Raw genomic sequence first — 19138 nt, forward strand, 5'->3', positions numbered from 1 at the left:
CCCTTTTTGCATTTCAAAATGCGGGAAATTCACCCCCCCCCCCCCCCCAAAAGATTCAAGGGATGGATTTTATTTCCGATTTTACGGCTTGCGCGCTGGATCGTTCTGATTTGACGAGGAATCTTCAAAATTTAATTTTCCTGGATTTCTACACACCTGCTCGTTGCAAGGGCTCAAAGGTTGATGGAATTGGATGAGTGAGAGAGAGGGCACAACCGGGAAATTGCGTTTTCAATAATATTGTGCTATCCCACAAGCTTTTTGTTCAAAAATGAAACAAAAAAATCACATAAGAATCTTTCCAAAGGTTCTCCCAAACGTAAAACTCTTTAAATTTATTTGTAATTATATAATTCCTGTTAGATAAGAACTGAGAAATCGAAGCTTTAATCAATAAGCATTTTGAAAATTTTTTCATTATATTATTTCCCTTCCATATTTGGTGGCTTGGCTTATTTAATTTTAACAATTTCATTTTAATTTCATCATTTAAATCATTAGAGCTGCTCTTTAACCTTTTCAATAAGCGTACCGTACACTTAAATAACACTTAGTGGAGCCAAAAAATTTAAATTGGAAATTAAAATATTTTATAAAACAATTTCATTTTTCTTAGTTTTAAAACTTTCCATTGCAGTATGGACTGAGGGCCCTTGGAAGAATAAATATTTCATCAAGTTTTTTTAAAATTAAATGGGCCTCAAGGGCCTAATTTAAGTAAATTAGATTAAATAATCACTTGGGATGCCCTCAAGACAAGTCTCAAAAGCAGATGGAAACAAATAATTTTGAAGGACTGGATCATATAATCATAGAGTTGTGATCTCTCTTATAATATGAAATGTTCCTTGAAAGAATATTTAAAATTGGACGTAAAGCACTAAATTGATTTTCTTCCTTTTATTCACATAATACGCATAATAATATGATAATACAAAAATAATGCTCCAAGTCAGATCTTCTTGATATGTATTGATATCGAATGTAAAGAACTTTGACATTTAAATTTTGCGAACTGACAAGAATGCCAACCAAAATCGTGTGCCATTATTTATAAGCAAGCGTTTGGTTGTGTAAATTAAATACATTCACGCAATTTTTCACCAATTATATTCCAGCATGAGAAACAAACTGGCGACATATTTCTGTCATCTATTTTGAAATATTCAATTAAATATCGATAGTAGTATTCATGATTCTCATCGATTTTGTAACATTACGTGGCACCGTGGCAGATGTGGAAAGATCTAGAGACTATAAAAATCTTTAATTTTTACATTTTGAAATTTTTTAAAGCCATAAAGAAAGCTTTGTGTAAACACTTGCAATTTGAAATTAGAAGTGCCTTCCTTAAATCGTTTGCTGAGCAATTATTTTTATCTTTTAACAACTAATTTTTTATTTTAATTTATCTTTAAATTCTATTTTCAGGAATTTTGAGTAGATTAATAAAAGAAGAAGACAAGTAATAAAATAAAATTACTCACTTGCAAAGAGGGTGGTCGCACGTGGTGGATGCGATGATTTTGCCGGCGCGGAAGAAGCGGTTTCGAGAGAGCAAGCGTTGCCCGTTCGGCACTCCGTAAGCGACTGACTGGCGAACGCGAAGAGAGCACCAGGGTGTAGAAGGGGTTGATTTGGCAGCACGTGGGGCGCATGTTTGCGGCGAGCAGAGGGCGCCACGCTGCTGCACAAATACACGTTTGTCGCTCGGCGCGCTCTCGCGACTCGTTCACGGGGCGGCGACTTAATCTTGTGGAAACACACAATGCACAAGAAAGGAACAAACTTACTCTTGTCCCCAACACACACATAGCGAAATCCACCCTTTAAACCAGCAAGTTTTGCTCACTCAGAGACTTGCATATCATAGCGCTGAATTAATTCTCTCCCTGCTGTTTATTCGCGGTGTTGCTCTTGACTGGTGTGTATTGTGCTTGGACGAGTCGCGCAAGATAGACACGAAACAAACTTCATTATCAAGAGATTTGCAAACAGAGCTGCTCGGTAAATGGCAGAGTTGAGATTATAATACGATGGAGCAGGCGAATTGGGTCGACAAATTGGTGTCAGGGGATTTATGTTGATAAATGCGGCCGCTAAAATTTTGCACTAGCCAAAGCAAAGTTTATAAATTGACTTTTCCTTTTAAGGAAAAAAATCAAGAAAAAAATTATAATACATAAAAAAAATTTTCTTCTTATTTTAAATATTACAAGATTAATTTAAATCCTTTATTATTCTGAGCATAAAAATAAAATAATTTCTTCATTACATTGTTTCTTTTTATTTAAGTAAAAATTCATTTTTAGTACTTTTACCACAAAACTTTTACAATAATATTCCAATTAATCTAATTTCACGCAATCGGTAATTTGGGGCAAAAAAGCTAATCAGATCACAGTCCCTCTGCATTCGCTGATATCCAGGCCCTCATGGCAGGGTCGGCCAGATTTGTGTAGACACCTGGAAGACCGGGTCTGGCGCATCCTGCACCCCAAGACACGACGCCGACCAACACTCCGTTGGCAACGAGAGGACCTCCTGAGTCACCCTATGAAAAACATCAAGTGTCAGTGCTACAAATATCAATTGATTTTTTTATTTTTACTTGGCACGCGTCTTTTTGGCCAAGTTTGTAGCCAGCGCACAACATTCTCTGAGTGATCTCTCCGTAGCCAATGTAGCTGTAGGCGCACTCGACATTGTCAACAATGGGGACTGAAACCGATTGTAGCTGGAAAGCTGGAGAAATACTTCCCTCCTGAAATTTTACAAAAAAAAAAAAATTAAAAAATAATGATTTTATTTTCAACTTATTCAAGTATTGTGTGTATTAAATATTAAATTTTTTATAAAAATGGATTTAAATCATTAAAAAAAACTTGCCCTTGTAACTCCCCATCCGGTCACAATAGCCACAGTTCCGGACTCAATTACTGCTCCTGATTGTGGCAAACTGATTGAATTAGATGCTTTGAACGGCTCCCGAACCTTTGCATTTTAACAATTTTAATTTTTTGTAGACTATTTTTCAATCAAATATATCACTTTCAAAATAGCCAAGTCGTAATCTTCCGAGAAATCCGTGTATTGCGAGTGGACGACGATCTTCACGACGCTGTGTTTGGTGCCGCCTGTGTACAAATTGGACGATCCTGCTTTCAAACTCAGCCTCGAAGGGACCCTCTCGCTAAATTAGATCACAATCAAACCCAAAATCAAATGAGCGGATTATTCCGTTTACCCTCCAATGCAATGCGCTGCCGTGATCACGAAATTGGAGCTGATTATTGAGGCGCCGCAAATGTGCCTTCCTCGGTACCTCAGGGACAACTTTTGATGATAAAATTATTATGGATCAGTTAGATAACAATCTTCGAAACGGAATCGGAAAGAATATGCACCTGATAAGGGAAGTCTTTTATCTGAGCGGGAGTGCCGCCGACGATTTTTCCGTCCACTTGAGGTTTTCGGAAGAGTTGGCTTCCAACCCAATCTGAATTTAGCTCATCGGGTTGCTCTGTAAATATGAAAATGAGCGTTAGTGTTACGTGTTTTGGCTCAGATTGTGAAAAATGTTTATGTCTGTTAAAAAATACCATTGGCGTTATTTTATTTTATTTTCATAATTGAGTGTTTAAAGACTTTAATCAAATAATGAATGTTCAAAATATTTTAAAAGCATTTTGAGTCTAACTTTATAATTTCATTTATTTTCGAAAAAAATAATAAATTAGAGATTTCAATGAAAGGAAGATAAATTTACCAGTAATTTAAATCAACTTGGATTTTTTTATTAAAAAATTATTTGAAGATTTGATAAAAGATAATTATTAACTTCTTTACAGGTTAATTTGGATTTAAATTAAATATTTACCCAATTGTTGGTCGGCCTCTGCTTCGGTAGAGTGCGTGATGCCTGAGAAGCAGGCGACGAGCAAAAAGCCGGTGATCACTGTGGCTGACGAGCACATGTTAAATATACCTCTTGATGGCAATACTGGAAGACGAGGAAGATCCAAGACGGCCACTCGCTCATTTATACTTATAGGTAGGTGTAATCAGCGGTCGGCCAACAACACAAACTAATATTTGATCAACCTAGTGGCCGTAATTCAATCAAGTTGGATCATTATCTCCCTTCAAGACGACAGACAAATCATCGCAGCTCAAAAACGCAATTAATTGTGTTGATTTTCTAGGAAATATTGTTCCAATCTCTTCAGCTTGTTTGAAGGAGTAAAATGCGTAAAAGCTTGACGTATATTATTTGCCCTTCTTATTCAATTTTAGTTTTTGACATAAAAAGGAGCCTAGAAAAATCCAACGTTTTCCGCTTCTTTTGATAGTTAATTGGTGTCACGTAAATAAGACGAAAAAACTGTAACATATTGTGACATAGTGCCATAGATTTGACAATCACGGGACAAGACGCAAAAAATAACATATTGTTGAATTTATAACTAATGAACTAATTTAGTTGCAAATTGTGTTTATTGATCTATCACAAAGGCAATTGCTGCCCATATTCAGTAAATTATAGAATTGTAAATTTTTTTGCAATTAATTTATTTAAATGAATTCCGCATTTTTTTTTAAATTAAATATCAGAAGATGATAAGCTATAATATAAAAACATCTAATTACCCTTTCTTAAACAAAATGAAAATGAAATTGAAATCTTTATGTATAAACTAAACATTTCTGACCTGCTGGCAAAAAGTCCTCAGTTCCTCACATAACAGTATTAATGTCTTCACACAAAAAATAGTTTCATATTTATTTAAAAAATTCATAACCATCATCAATAATAAAATATTGGTTGGGAGCAAAATAGGCACAAAATTCTAGTGAATAAAACGCACTAAAACCCATAGCCAAGTAATTTACCAAGAGATATGACAAATTCTTGCATTTTGTCAAGTGTGGAAATTTAAAATTATACTGAAAACATCTAAAATGAAAATTTAGAACTTTTTTTAGACAAATTATCTTACATGAAACTGCTTCTATGTTGTAGGCCTTTTAAAAATCATGTTGCACTTTTCTATAAAAAAGTAACACTTTTAACAAAACTAATTTAAATGATTTTTTAACTTATATCCGTAAATAAATTAATAGAATTGCACCGGCCTGTAACTACGCTCAGAGTTGGTTGGACTTATAAATTTAAAAAAAAAATTAATATAATTTTTATTAAAAATATTATTAGGCATAAATTTAAAGGTTTTAAAAACTATTTTAAAAACTTTAGTCTTTTTACTTAAATATATTTTAAAAATTTAATAAATAGTTTGATAAATAAATTTTGTTTCTTCAGCGTTTATTTAGGAACATATCATAACTGTCTAGGTGATGTATCTAATATTAATTTTTTTTATATAAATTATTGTTCATATAATACAGCGTAAAAAGTGTAACCAGTGAAGAGCTATTTTTGTCTATCAAACCTGAGCCTCAATGTGCGAATTTCCATAATATTTTTCATTATTTAATGCAGAGCAGAACTGAATCAAATAAAAGGTGACATAATTACCTATTTTTCTTATGAATTCACTTTATTTGCAAGGCGAGTAAAAATGTAAAAAGTTTCCACATTCATTTAAGGATGATTTAAGAAATTTAAAAAATCAAATTCATTTTATAAGATTATTAATCGTCTCATAATTAAAAAAAAAAAAAAAAAAAAAAAAAACATTCCGTGAAACCAAAGAGAATCTTGCAGCCTTGGATGATCTATGATTGTATGATTATGCTCAATACTAGATTAGTGTGTCTGCAAATATCACAAAAGAAAACGCTTTACTTTTATTAACAAAATTTCAATAATTTATGATATTTATTACAATTACATCGCATACTGGAGCAAAAAACACATAACATTTTCTATTTTTACATTTCTTTAAATGCTTGCAATGAATTTTATTATAATTCATCATGCGTCGTCATGCAAGTCAGTTCTGTGATGAAAACACTTTCCCTCAGCCAACGGCTTGGAAGGGTCGACCCATCGTATTCTGACGAGCAGGAAAATAATTCCAGTGAAGAAAGCGACCACTTGCAGCACAGCCAGTCTGTAGGTGGTGAACAGCATGTCGGGTTTGTTGCGCGCCTTGAGCACCACCGTCGTGAGCACCACCACGTTCTGAATGCCCATTAAGAGGCACCGTCGGCCCAATTGGCGAGGAGTCGCTGCCACAGGCACCGCCACGGTGGACAAGAGGGCCTCGGCCAGGTTGGGCATCGGCGCCGAGCCCCACGCGTGCATGCCCAGCTGCACCGTCAGTCTTATCGCCAGCCACGCACCCATCACCACTGGCACTATCCACGGAGGCGCTCCGGCACCCACCGCCATGAACACGAGCGTTGATCTTGAACCTGAGAACAAACAAAAATTCAAATATAACATATATAATAAATAAATTTATTACAATTGAAAAACAGCAATGGTGAGTAAATTGCAAGAAAATTTTCCAAAAAAAAATTGACTTTTTATATTATTCGGAAATTTTTTCACTCCATTTTGCAATTTATGAAGAAGATAGAGACATTTCTATTTGATCCTCAAATTAATTTCTTTAATAAATGGCTCAGATCTCTTAATGAATAAACCATGTTACTTACAAGTGTGTTGCGAAATGAGATGTAAATTCAAAAGTTAGAAAGTGGTATGCATAATTTAAAAATTAACAAAAAATAAATTATAGTTGTGATCTGACGTGCTGAATTGAAATTCAACCCTTATAAGTGCGAAATAGCTATTTTTTTTTTTATAATTTTCTACCACTTACTTTTTTTAGTGGTTGGTATTACAAGTTCTGATGTGATTTGGATATTTATTTATAGATCCCCTGTTTTTTTTTTGTTCATTAAAATAGGATAATTTAATTTTGACTAATTACTACCGCTTATTGCCAAGTTTTATTTTCGTTTACGTTTGTTTCGCTTCTTTTTGAACTTATATTTTGATTTTTCAGTTCAGAAGCTGTATTTAAGATTTTACTCACTGAAAATGCTTTGCGTTTTCCTATACAGTTTATTATAATATGACCGGATTAATTTTAACACACGCAGTTAAGTTCTAAGCCAAGCACAAATAAGCGTGCCGCTGTGTTGAATGAATGGGAAGCCCAGCAGTCTATTGTTAGCTTAATGTGGTAACAGGAAACCAACTAGGGCGGTCCTCTTTTGGCGTATTACATAGGCGTGGAACTGGTCTCTAATGAAATGTTAAAACCACAATTCAAACCAAAATATATAATTTATATTGTGAATTATACATAATCTAAATTTTTAGAATAAATGACATCATAAATAGCACCATATAATATGTTTCTTTGTATATTTTAATTAATGATTAATTTGGAAATTTCATACAAAATTCATGAATTTTATAATTTTATTATTTTTTAGAAAAAAATTCTGATGGAATTGAGTTGAATTATTAAGTTACTTTATGGATATTTTTTGGAGGGAAAAAAAGAGAACGTCAAATACGAGGACATCAAATCAGACGGCAAAGCCAATTCTCCTCTGAAAGAGAGTGATAAGATCTGCATCAGAGAGAAATGCGACGTTAAAACAAGAACCGCATCTCTCGTCAGAATTTTATGTCATGTGCGTGTCACATGCGGCCGCTGACGAATCATCAGATTCGCCTGGCAAAAGATAATAAAATGTTTGCTCACCTGCAATGAGGAAGTTTCCGATAGTGCCGGCGACAAGACTGGTGGACCGTAAAAGGGACCAAATCGAGGCTGTGATGGCGGCGGCCCTCTTATCAGTGGGGAATGGGGGTGGCATCGAGGTCACAGCGATTGCCCAGCCGATGTGCATTGCCGACACAAAAAGCACCCCAGTTTGGAATCCACTCAACAAAGGGCCTGAAGAGTTAAAAAAAAAATTGTAAAAAAAATTGATTTTTGATAAATTTTTTTTGATCTACCGCAATGCTTGAGGGGGTTAATCTCGTTGGGGTACAGTCTTTCCATGCCGCGAAACTGGACAATGTTCGGAGGCAGCGTCGTGGGCGGCACGAGACCTGAGTTGGCGCACCATCCAAGGTCAGCCGCGTTCAGGATCAGCTGCACCGCAGAGCCCGAAACCACCTGCGCCATCGCAACCTTTGCTGGCCACGGTCTACCCTTGGTGCGCAGACTTGGACAAGCCAGCTCAAACAGTCTAAAATCAAGTTTAATAATTAGTATTAATTAAAAGACTAGAAATACTGAGAATTATATTATTCATTTAATGTTTGATTGTATTATTTTATTCTTTATTATTTAAAAGAATGAAATTTTCTGCTATTTTTTTACAATATTCAATTATTTTTATTGCTTATTGAAGTAAATTTTAAATGAAGATAATTAAATAGAAATGTTTCAATAATTTTTGCAATTGTTAAAAAAATCATGAAAATTTTATTTTGTTTTATAAAATTCAACGCTTTCTAAATTTATTGGTTATTTTACTGGAAAAATTAAGCTTGACTAAATAAGCAAAAAAATATTGAGGTCTAATGGTTATTTTTAAGTTCAACATATTTTAGAATGTCAATTGTGGATTCCCAGCAATAACGAGCTAAATGAACTTTTGATGTATTGCGTGGAGTGCATTACCTTAAAAATGATTCCAAGCGGAACAAAAGGAAGAAGCTCTGCATCACAAGGAAACTGCATTTGGTCTTCTTCTTGGACTTCCTGCCGCTTCTGCGGATGAAAAACGCGCGCGCTCTCATTAATTCTCTCACTATGCGCTCTGCTACTTCTTTGCGCCGAGCCAAAAAACTAATTTGCCGCGAATAATGGCTAACAATGCCAACGTACCGTATATTGGAGATTGTTGCGACCAAGCCCGGCAGGCAGGTGAACACGAGACCCATGTAGAAAAGGGCGCCCAGGGCGCTCGGAGAGATGACTAAGAGGACTAACAATGGCACCTCGGCGATAAAGTGGCGCAGTCCCATCAGGAACCACAACAGTTCGACAAAACATCTAGATACACTACAACTGCAAAAAAGGAGAACATTTTTTTTTTTGTTAGATTATCATTTCACAGTAGTTGCTTAATTTTAAAATGTCAAATATTTTTATAAACAAATTAATTATGTTACAAGATTTAATTACAGATCTATTTTTAATTTTTTTCTTCTTAAAACACAAATGGTTGAATTAAGTTCATCATCTTTATTCTTAGCTTTTTCAATAGAGTATAGTTTATTAAATTTGAAAATAATAAATATATTATTTCTATTTCATATTTATGTCTTCAGTTCAGAATTGTTCAGAAATGCTTATTTTTAAAAATTAACTGTTTTGTTTAAAATAATTGGCAGCTGAATAATATTTTAAGTGTACGACAGTATCTACTTTTTTACAAGCCATATAAGCTTGGAATATTCGAATAAAATGCACTTTTTTATTGAAACAAAAATAAATTTCAGCTTGTGTGGGAAAACGAGAAGGCTACGCCCAGCGACTTTTGCACTGCCAGCGCGCAAGATTTACTACCAAGATTTGCTCTTCGGCTCGACGGAGAGGGTCCGGGAAACCTGCGAGATTTGCCTGCGGGGCGAGCTGTGTCTCCTGGTCGGGTCCCTGTATAAATTCCTGCCGTTGAATGGCCTCGCCGGCTGTGCGCGTTTGGGGGTCACGATTGGAGTCGAGGATCCGACCGGCATCTGAAACACCAATAAATTATTATCACACACGGGATTTGTAAACAAAGCCGAGTTACTTTGCAAAAAAAAACTATTTTTGATAAGAAATCTACAGTTTTAATCAGAATTAAGCAGCTCAAAAATTTCTAAAGCTGGAACAGTCAAGGTGTTTAGGGTGTGTCTTGTGAAAAATGAAATGTGCACTTATGAGATAAATTAAAAACCCAAGTTGATTGCGACGATCGTCGCTAATATTTCGCAATCAGAGTAATCAAGTAAAAATCCACTGGCAGATTTTGAGGTAGGAAATAATTATTTGAGGAATTGCACATTTTTGCTAATTAGTAATTATGCAAACGAGAACCAAAACCGGTTAAACAGCAGTTCAGGTAATTTGCCTTCACATGTGAACTAATAAAAATATCCAATGAAAGTTGCCAGGACAATTTTCCCATGGATGGAAGGAGTCGTCTTTCAATGTCGCACAAGGTGTGCACAATTAACCGCTGCTTGTGGGTATTTTGTTCATCAAGTTTATTATTTTGTTACGCGATATGCAATTAAGGTAGACAATACGCGCGTTGTGTAAGCCAGAGGCGAAGCCGCGCGCTCACATTGTTTGGCAAACGCGAACGCCTTTTAAGCAAGGGCGCGCTCCTTTGCTCTAAAAACTCAAATATAATATAAAAGAAATATTTCAAATTTCAATTAAAATAATAATTATGTTGTTCTTGAGCTAATTTTATATATAATTAGTTTTACTACTGTGAGAATAAAAAAAAAATAGCGTAACGAGTGTATTAAATTAATTGTCTTAATTATATAAAAAAAGACATCTTAGAACCGAATGAAAAGGTATTAATAATTGTACAACATTCCTCCGGCACCAAATAAAATATATATTTTTTTTTATTTAATTGTAAAATAAATTAGCATACAAATAAATTGCATCTTAATTAACAAGTTTTAGTTTTTATTTATTTCAAAAGATTTATTAAAATATAATTTAATTTAAAATATATATAATAATTCTTTTGTATATAATATAAAAAACATAAAAAATGATTTAAAAAACATTTTTTTTAAAATTAAAATTTAGAAAAACGCAAATATACAAATTTTATTTTAATATTTTAAATTTTGAGCTATACATACAAATGTTCTCCTTTAAGAAGATCATACTGTATCATACATTATCGCAAAAGAGCTGTCAGAAAAATCGCGTGACTCAAGAGAAGCAGATAATAATTAGAGCAAAAAATAGGATGAATTTGAAATAAAGAAATGTACCAGCAGCGGCGTCTTGGTGGGGTCGGCAGCAGCAGACGCAGATTTCTCCCCAAATGCAGTGACTTCGGCTCCGTTGGAAAGCTGCGAGAGCGGCCGCGTCTGGCTGCTGCTCCTGGCGCCGGACAGTCTGCGGGTGTGTCCCGCGTCCAGCACGGACAGCGGGACGTCCTCACGGAGCGGCTGCTCGGCCATGCTTTCGTGCCGCGGCTCACATGCTAACTAGTCACGGCATCGCCGCCTCTTCTCACAACAAGCCACTCGGCGTGAGCACCAGAGCCAGGGTCTAATGAACCTTTTCTCGAGACACGCACTCGGCTCACTGTCGAGAGTCGCTTCTACCTCGCTCACTGTGACGTAACAAATCCAGGTGGAGGGGCAGATTAGAAAGTGTGTGTGCTGCAGCACCTTTATATCCACTACAAGCACGTTTCGTATTTTGTTCACGAAATAATGCTCCGAGGCGCGCGCCACGGTGCCACACCACGCATATATGGGAGCTCCGATATGCCACACTGCAGCCGCCTTATCGGCAGGAGTTATTTTTTTTCATAACATTTCACCTTATCTAATCTTTTGTGTGTGACGAATAAACCATTGCATTTCTTGCGGTAAGGAAGTGTGATTGTGATTTATTAAACAGAAGGGCAGACCAAATCTACAAAAAATTGAAATATAATGTATCGTTTTAATTGATTTAATTATTTTTTTAAGATTTCAATTCTTTGTTTAACTTAAATTAGAATATAGTAGGGAAAAATATCATGCCCAAATTGAATATCATTAAATTTTTTTTATCTTTTTCTACAAGTTTTTTTTATAATAAAAAATATATAAGCAATCAAAAGCTGAATTAAAATGAAATTCAATTTTTAAGGATTAAATTAAACACTTTTTATTTCTAATTGCCAGAAATGTTTGGAATGATAATATCACACAATGAGTCTTACTAAGGACGCCTAGGACGATGGCTCGGTGTTATCTTGAGTAAATTCAGTGGTTGCCCCTTGGCCCATAACTTTCTCGATCATTGCTACGCTCAAGTCCCACAAGGCAAGGGCCAGTTCGACGTCGTCGCAGGCGGCACTCGACGGGCACCGGCAACAGTTGTTGAAGTAGAGGCCACCGACGCCAGCCGTATCCGGATGGGCAGCTACGTACACTGATGTGCTGGCTGCTTGTTGCTGTTAACAGATTAAAATTTGGATACTTAAAATTCGATCAAATAAGGCTACAGTATTAGATCATATCGGGCGAAATGCTACTTCAATTACAAGAGTAAAATATCAATAAAATTATAAATAAATCTAGATTTTATTATTTATTACATATTTCTATGGCTTCGTCTATTTTAATCAGCAACTACATTATGACCAATAAACATTTAGGTACAAAAATTAAATTAATTTAAAAGTACTTTATTTAATATAAATAAAGTGAACATTATTATTATTATTTATTCTTCTTTTTTATTTTTTAAAAAAACCCTCCAATTAAATTTATTTTTTTAAGTATAAATAAATTATTTTAATTATTTTTATTGCACTAATTTTTTATTTTATAAACTTTAAACAAATGCTCTGCAATTTTTGAAAGAAAGAGTAAATAAATAAAATAAATATTGATATAAAATTAGTGAAAACAGCACTTTAACTTACTCTTGCTCACTACATTAAGGAAAAAGTAAGTTCTTTGAAATTAAAAATAATGTTACAAATAAAATATATATTTTAATTCATAATTGTGCAAGAAGTTTAAATTAATTAATGATTTTCAATTATCATTTAGCTCAACTTACAAGTGATTTGGTGAAGGGCCTGACTAGTGAGAAGATCAGTCTGTATAGCCACCAGTGCCTGGCAAGGTCCGAGCTGACCATATTCCCAGGATGGAGGGCGTTGACCGCAATTCCAAGTGGGCTCCACCTGCGCGCTATCTCCACGCTGATGATCAGATTGCAGAGTTTTGAGTCGTTGTAGGCCTGCATGGCACCTTGGTAACGAGAGGCAGTCACGGCTGAGAGGCGCTCTTCACTTATGTTGTGCATGCCAAGGAAGGAAAATCTAAAAATTAAATCAATTAAAAATTTCGATAGGAATTATTTATTACAAAATTACCTGTGCGATTCTGAAGAGACAAACACTACTCTCGAGCAGATCGTCCGAAGAAGGACGGGTTTGAGGAGGAGGGTCAAGTAGAAATGGGACAAGTGGTTGACTTGGAAATGTGTCTCGAAGCCGTCCGGAGTGAGGGAAAATGGCAAGCCCATGACGGCAGCGTTCAAGATCAGCATGTCGAGCGTTCTGAACAAGGAAATGATGGTGATAAAATTTTATCAACTATTTGACGCTTACAAAATGTTAAATACAATTCAAATACTAAGAAATACTTTCATAAAATATGAAGTTCAGCATATAACTTTATCATTATTAAAATTTTTAAGCATAATTATTTAAATAAAAATTTAAAAATTACTGTTATAATGATTCCAAAATTGAAATAATTTGTCTAGCATATTTCTAAAATAATAATTTACTATTATCCTTACTTGTAATTAATCTGGAACAAAGTAGCAAAATTCTTGACACTTTTGAGGGAGGCAAGATCGAGCTCCATGAATTCCATGGGGCCGGTGCTCCTGCCTTCAGCCTTGATTTTTCCAATGGCCTCTTGCGCCCTGTCTGGGTCACGGCAGGCGAAAATTGTTGTACAGCCGTGCAGGGCCAAAGAACGAGCTGTTTCGAAGCCTAAACGAAATTTTATTTTTACTGAAAAGAGTTTTTTTTTTTTTAATTCAAGATTGACAAACCAATGCCACAATTGGCTCCAGTAATGATGGCCACTTTGTTGGTGAGGTCTCGTCCGTGGAGGACTTGCATGGCGTTGCAGGAGCCGTCGAACTTTTGCCGAAAGTCATCAGGGGTTTCCTTCTCCTCGAGGGCAAAGGCCAAACGAGGGTCAGCGTAGGTTGACCTCTTGTTGATGTCATCCACGTACAGAACTTTGCCATCCTCGGTCACTTGTTTTGTCCAACCGAATGGTATTTCTGAAAATCCAAGCAAACAAATATTTAGGAATTGAAAAAATTATAAAATTTTATTTTTACCTCCAGCGACAACTTTACGTTTGCCCGTTCTTGGATGAGTCCATTGACATCCTTTGGTGTTGTGACTAAAAAATGAAATTGTTAAGAGAAAAGCTCTTGTCATTTTACTCATGCACTTTTGACTTTTGTTTCAATATTCTCCTTGTTATTTACTTACTTCACAAAATAAACACGACCATCTAGCATGGCCCTTTCTTCCCAACCAGGAGGAAGTTCATCCTCGCTGTCCGAATCTGGCAAAACCGCTGCGGACATTATTCTATTATTTGACCCTTTCGCACCTTGGCTCAAAGGGATGGGTCAGTCAGCTGCTGAAATTATTGAAAAAACATTAATTCTTACAGGCAACGATCAATTTTTATTTTAATATGTTAAGATTAATGTTAATACTATTAAAAATAATTTAATTGCTTACATTTGAACACTATTCTCTCATTTGCACTGGCAAAATTCGCATCACTTGATTATTTTTTCTGAACACGACAAGTAAAAACTTTGACAACAAAAACACTGCACACTGCATGACCGCAGGCGCAAGCTCTGCAGGTTTCGCCGGGTCTCGTGCCATCTTTCGGATAAAATACGAAATGAACAAGAGGCTAAATTTTCTTGATATTATTCTCCTTGTGTAATTGATTTATGAAACTGTGATATGAATTAAAATTATTTAATATTTTTATTTTATCCTAAATTAATTAAAATTTAAAAAAAGGGGCAAAAATCATTTGAGAGTAAAATTTTCAGGTAAATGGTGTAAAAGGTATGTAACTGTTAGAGCGCGGCAGCTGTGCAGGTTGCGTTCAGGAAAATGCCAGGCGCTGTTAAGAAAGTTGATAAAATAAATTTTTAAGAAAAAATAGCTCTGGTATTAAACTTGAACTTAAGATTTTTTATAAAAAAGTAAAATATTGTTTATCGAATCATTTAAAAATAAAATAAGTTCAATTTTAGTTTCTATGTAATATTCAAATCTCAAAACGTTTAAGAATTACTAGTCCCAACGAATCGTGGCATGGTTTTATGTTTTATTGGTTTTTTCACCGTTTTTAAGTTTAAAAAAATTTTATTTACATAAAAATGGTAAATTTTTGTTTAAAAATGTCTATAATTGTTTGCAGCTTTTAAATTTTTACTTTGTTATTAAAACTTTTCAATTAAAAAAGTTGTAATCAAACAACAATTAAAAAAAAGTTAAACAAGTATAATAAAAACAATTAATTTTTGATGAAGTTGTTTATTTTCAATACTAATTGTTTTTAGCAATGGACCACACAATTATATATATTTTTTATATACTTGATATCTTTCAGATTGAGCGCGCGCCTTCAGAAGAAATAACCGTGTAAACCTAGTTTTTTGGTGTTACCCACATAAATATGTCACGCGCAATACGGGAAACAGAACGCGCGGCAAAAAAAAACTCATCAGCGGCGCGCATTAGTGAAATGCAGGGGGCATCTGGATCGGGGCCCGAAACAAACCGTGATCTTTGTACATAGGGTGCCTTTTTCCCATCGAAAAGCACGTGGGTGATGGAAAAACCATAAATCGGCTTGACATTTTCGAGGGCTGTGTTAAAAAGAGTTGAGAGCCGAATAAAATTTCAATTTGAATTGCTGGCAGCGGAGGAGAGCAAGAGGCGTGAGTGCATGTTCGAGTCGCGGCCGTTGGTTCGCCAAAGGCAAGGGGTGTCGAATTGGACGCCGAAGAAGCTGCGCTCATTCTCCTCCGGGCGTCCACACTGACGCTCATTGTTCCTCCGCCAGTCGTGCCAGCAACAAGTGTCTCTCGTCTTGGTGCCCTTTGGTATTTTAGTCTTCAATGCAGGGAATAATATGTAGATTTGACAAACCTTCGATTACTCCCCGCATTAAGGTCTATGGTATCAGTCGCGGTGAGCACCTGAGCCATCTCACCCTTTATTTTCTGCAAACGCGAAGGTTGTATTTCTTTTCGCCAGCGTCCTCAAAAGTTTTTCTGCCCCTTGGCTTGTATTTGATTGCTTTGGGGGAGTTAAATTTTTAGGATTGTGGCGACATGCTCAGCTCTTTTTGCACAAATCGGCTGCTGCTTCGTCAGATGATGAAGGTTTAAGTAATTGTGAATTTCGAAACAAACTACTTTGCCGTCATCATCTAATGTCCACCAGCCATTAGCTTACAAGTTAATCTGCATGCGAGTATTTTGCAGTTTATTTTTTATTTGCAAGACATTTATTTTTTTGTCCGCAAAAAAATCTAGCTTGCAATAAATAACTTTTTTTAGTAATTATAATGATAAAATATAGAAATTTCATACCCAGGAAAACAGGTGAAATAAATGAAGGAGCAGCTAACTGGATGGAGCGAAATTTTTTTGGTACAGACAAAACGCGCCTTATCCAGTTTAGCTGTTCTCACATAATATTTAATATTTTGAAATTTCAACTAATTTTTAACTATCATTTTTCTCTTTTTCAAAATTTTTCGAAAAGTGAAATTGAATTTTTCAGAAATGGATGTGAGCATGGAATTTTAATGTTTGTTAGGTGCGGTTTAAAAAATATCTAAAATTTTTATCCGTTTTGCCCGCTTTAAAATATAAATTTGAGATAATTATTTTTAACAATTTTTCGCAAGCTTGAAGATTTGTACTTTTCTCTTTTATGACTACATAAAAAATTTTTGTTTAATACATTTTTTTATAAAATTGTTAAAATGCGCAAATTTTTTGTTAAGTTTATGTTATTTTGTAATTTAATTTGTTCTGGTATTTGTAAACAAACAACAATCAATGTATTTTTGCTCAAGCATAGTATTGTCTGTAAACGTTGTTCGTCACCCATTGTAAATTGTTAACCTGATAAAAACCTGTAATTTACGCATGATATTTTTATTTTTGCGTGCGTGCTTTAAAGTAGAGATTGCTGGCTTACAAGGAACAGGAGGGTAAGGCGCGATTTCTATTTGCAAGTATGTGCGTTTTTTACAGCAACGTTTTTACGAAGGGTGGCAGCGGCAGCTCGAAAAGAGACAAAGCCCACTGCTTGAGATTTTAGCCGTGGATGATGAGTTTTCAAACATTATCCGGTAAAAAATCTCATACTAGTTGAGCTTTCATTATCAACATTAAAACCAAAAAATGATTTAATTGAATTGTAATTATTTGTCATGTAAAAATTTGTGATTTAGATTAACATAATTTTTATAAATATGTTGAATTTGTAAATTTTGTAAGTTTTATTTCTTATTTTAAAAATACAATTATTAATATATCTTATTTTAGACTGTTCTAATATTAAATCGCATTTATTTTTAAAATTTATTTATTTTGTTAAAAAATAAATTTAAACCACTTTTTATAACAAATTAATCTTTATTTTTGTTTTAATATTTTTACAATATTTTACGTAAATAGTATAATGATAAAAAAATGAGTATATAATCAAAGTGGGGTTGACGTCTAATGTAATATATTCATTTAATAATTAATCTAAATCGGTCAAAAGTCTGAAAAATATTCAGATATAAACATAAATTAAATGTTGTTCAAAACTAAAACTCCATCAGCCAATCTCTTTCTGGTTGTTATTAAAATTATTTTGCTGCCTTGCCTGGCTATATTAGAGCTGCAGCAAAAGAAAGTGCAGAACGTGAATTTGGTAGTTGGTGCATAATCGGTGAACCCTGCGCTGCGCCCTCTTGGCCTGCTACCTTTTTGCCAATTTTCCAATCTCAAAAAGAATAGTTAACAATAAGGTGACCTTTGACACATAAACAAGATTTAAATAATTTTATCAGTTAATATTATGTAAATACCAACTTAAAAATTAATTAATTCTATTTCATTTTTTTCCTGTTCATTTCTCCTTGCATGGTGTAAAAAATATTTTACATTGAATGAAAAACCATATTATTGGGAGGAAGGAGTTTTCGGACATAAAGGCACCAACAGAAGCACAAATTTTTCTGAAACTTTTCCGAGATAAAAAATTCATCCACCGCTATCTGAGGCTCAGTTGACCTAGTTTTTGTTGCTATCACTCATTCATATATTGATTTGTTTAATGAGGTTTAAAATTTGTTTACGAATTCATTTTTCTATAGCGTTATATGAAATTTAGAAACCTTTTTTTCCACCTCATACTAAAAAAATAATATTAAAAAAATTTCAACTGAATCAAATTCAATGCCTCCATCAATTTTCCATGTTTGCATTTTGAATTAATTTGAGCTATTTATTAATAAAAAATAACCACCAGGTGTAAAATTTAAAATCTGTTGTCATTTAGGTCATTTATACTGCCAGCATCACATTGAAATTTGGAAAAAAAACTTTATTAGGAATTAAATTGAGTAAAAAATTTAAATTAAACAATTTGATTTTTAAAATTTGTTCAAAAATATTCAAAACCGACTGTTGATGTTCTTCGCCAGTGGAAATGAGTCACCCCTCAAACGCTGACCTGAACTCTCGGAGAGTGAGCATGGGAATGGTTGTGCGTGGCAAATTTAATGTTTTGATGAACGTCTTGACTGCTTTGGCCCCAACGCGCTTTGGTGAGTGTGTGAAATACACATAATATATATATTACGTAGCCACATTTACATACACACTGCATTTTAAAACGGAAAAAGGCAGAGCGCAGTTTGTTTCCATTTCAATTGAGAGCCGAGTCTCGCTGTTATGCTTTCGTCAGCACCTTTTGAAATCCAACAAGCGTCTCTTTCTTTTAGGCGCCTCATAAATTAACAACTAATCACCGACTAATCTGGCGCTCAAGCATCCAAGTGGCAAATTTGTTCTATAATAACTTTTAATGTTTGGAAATAATGGGCTCGGCATAATTAAATATAATATGTCGAAAACGGACCTTGTGAGAAAATAATAGAATTGTAAAAAGCGGCATTTTTGTTTTATAATAATTGTTTTATAATTATCAATTTAATTTTCAACTATTTATTACAAGAAAAAATTAAAATATTTAGCGATTTACATGTTTTTTTAGTGAATTTTAACCTTGCATGTTGCTAATTTGGCGCCAGAATCAGCTTTTCTGTGACTCTACTCTGATTCATTTCTAAAGACCGTTAATGCGAATGACG

General features: G+C 34.5%; 4 protein-coding genes across 5 annotated transcripts in view; all 4 read right to left on the reverse strand.

The window, feature by feature from the left end:
- LOC132202781 (dipeptidase 1-like) overlaps positions 1–1592 on the reverse strand; it is a 78172-nt gene extending 76580 nt beyond the window's left edge. The window contains exon 1 of the mRNA XM_059629957.1: positions 1488–1592. The gene's annotated coding sequence lies outside the window, so the exon portion shown is untranslated. The remainder of the gene's footprint in view (positions 1–1487) is intronic.
- Positions 1593–2384: 792 nt separating this feature from the next.
- Positions 2385–3996, reverse strand: LOC132202552 (trypsin-7-like). Its single transcript, XM_059629526.1, has 7 exons — positions 3881–3996; positions 3408–3523; positions 3248–3336; positions 3052–3193; positions 2890–2994; positions 2612–2764; positions 2385–2554 (listed from the first exon to the last, which is right to left on the reverse strand). Exons 1-7 carry the CDS (start codon positions 3975–3977, stop codon positions 2399–2401), a joined length of 858 nt encoding a protein of 285 aa, XP_059485509.1. The 5' UTR covers positions 3978–3996; the 3' UTR covers positions 2385–2398.
- A 1814-nt stretch (positions 3997–5810) lies between these two features.
- LOC132202782 (uncharacterized) lies at positions 5811–11443 on the reverse strand. The gene is made up of 7 exons (XM_059629959.1): positions 10952–11443; positions 9513–9682; positions 8829–9011; positions 8622–8711; positions 7949–8184; positions 7692–7886; positions 5811–6381 (listed from the first exon to the last, which is right to left on the reverse strand). The coding sequence occupies exons 1-7, from the start codon at positions 11141–11143 to the stop codon at positions 5939–5941; spliced, it is 1509 nt and encodes a 502-aa protein (XP_059485942.1). The 5' UTR covers positions 11144–11443; the 3' UTR covers positions 5811–5938.
- A 374-nt stretch (positions 11444–11817) lies between these two features.
- LOC132202784 (WW domain-containing oxidoreductase) lies at positions 11818–14586 on the reverse strand. 2 transcript variants are annotated; one of them, XM_059629961.1, is made up of 8 exons: positions 14470–14586; positions 14212–14362; positions 14055–14119; positions 13758–13994; positions 13497–13695; positions 13066–13251; positions 12747–13011; positions 11818–12132 (listed from the first exon to the last, which is right to left on the reverse strand). In XM_059629961.1, exons 2-8 carry the CDS (start codon positions 14307–14309, stop codon positions 11908–11910), a joined length of 1275 nt encoding a protein of 424 aa, XP_059485944.1. In that variant the 5' UTR covers positions 14310–14362; positions 14470–14586; the 3' UTR covers positions 11818–11907. The 2 variants fall into 2 exon arrangements, with proteins under 2 accessions (XP_059485944.1, XP_059485943.1); XM_059629960.1 differs by having other exon boundaries at positions 14212–14365.
- Positions 14587–19138: the final 4552 nt, after the last annotated feature.

This window comes from Neocloeon triangulifer, unplaced genomic scaffold (genome assembly GCF_031216515.1).
Source record: "Neocloeon triangulifer isolate White Clay Creek 2 clone unplaced genomic scaffold, ASM3121651v1 ptg000015l, whole genome shotgun sequence".
Classification (NCBI taxonomy): Eukaryota; Metazoa; Arthropoda; class Insecta; order Ephemeroptera; family Baetidae; genus Neocloeon; species Neocloeon triangulifer.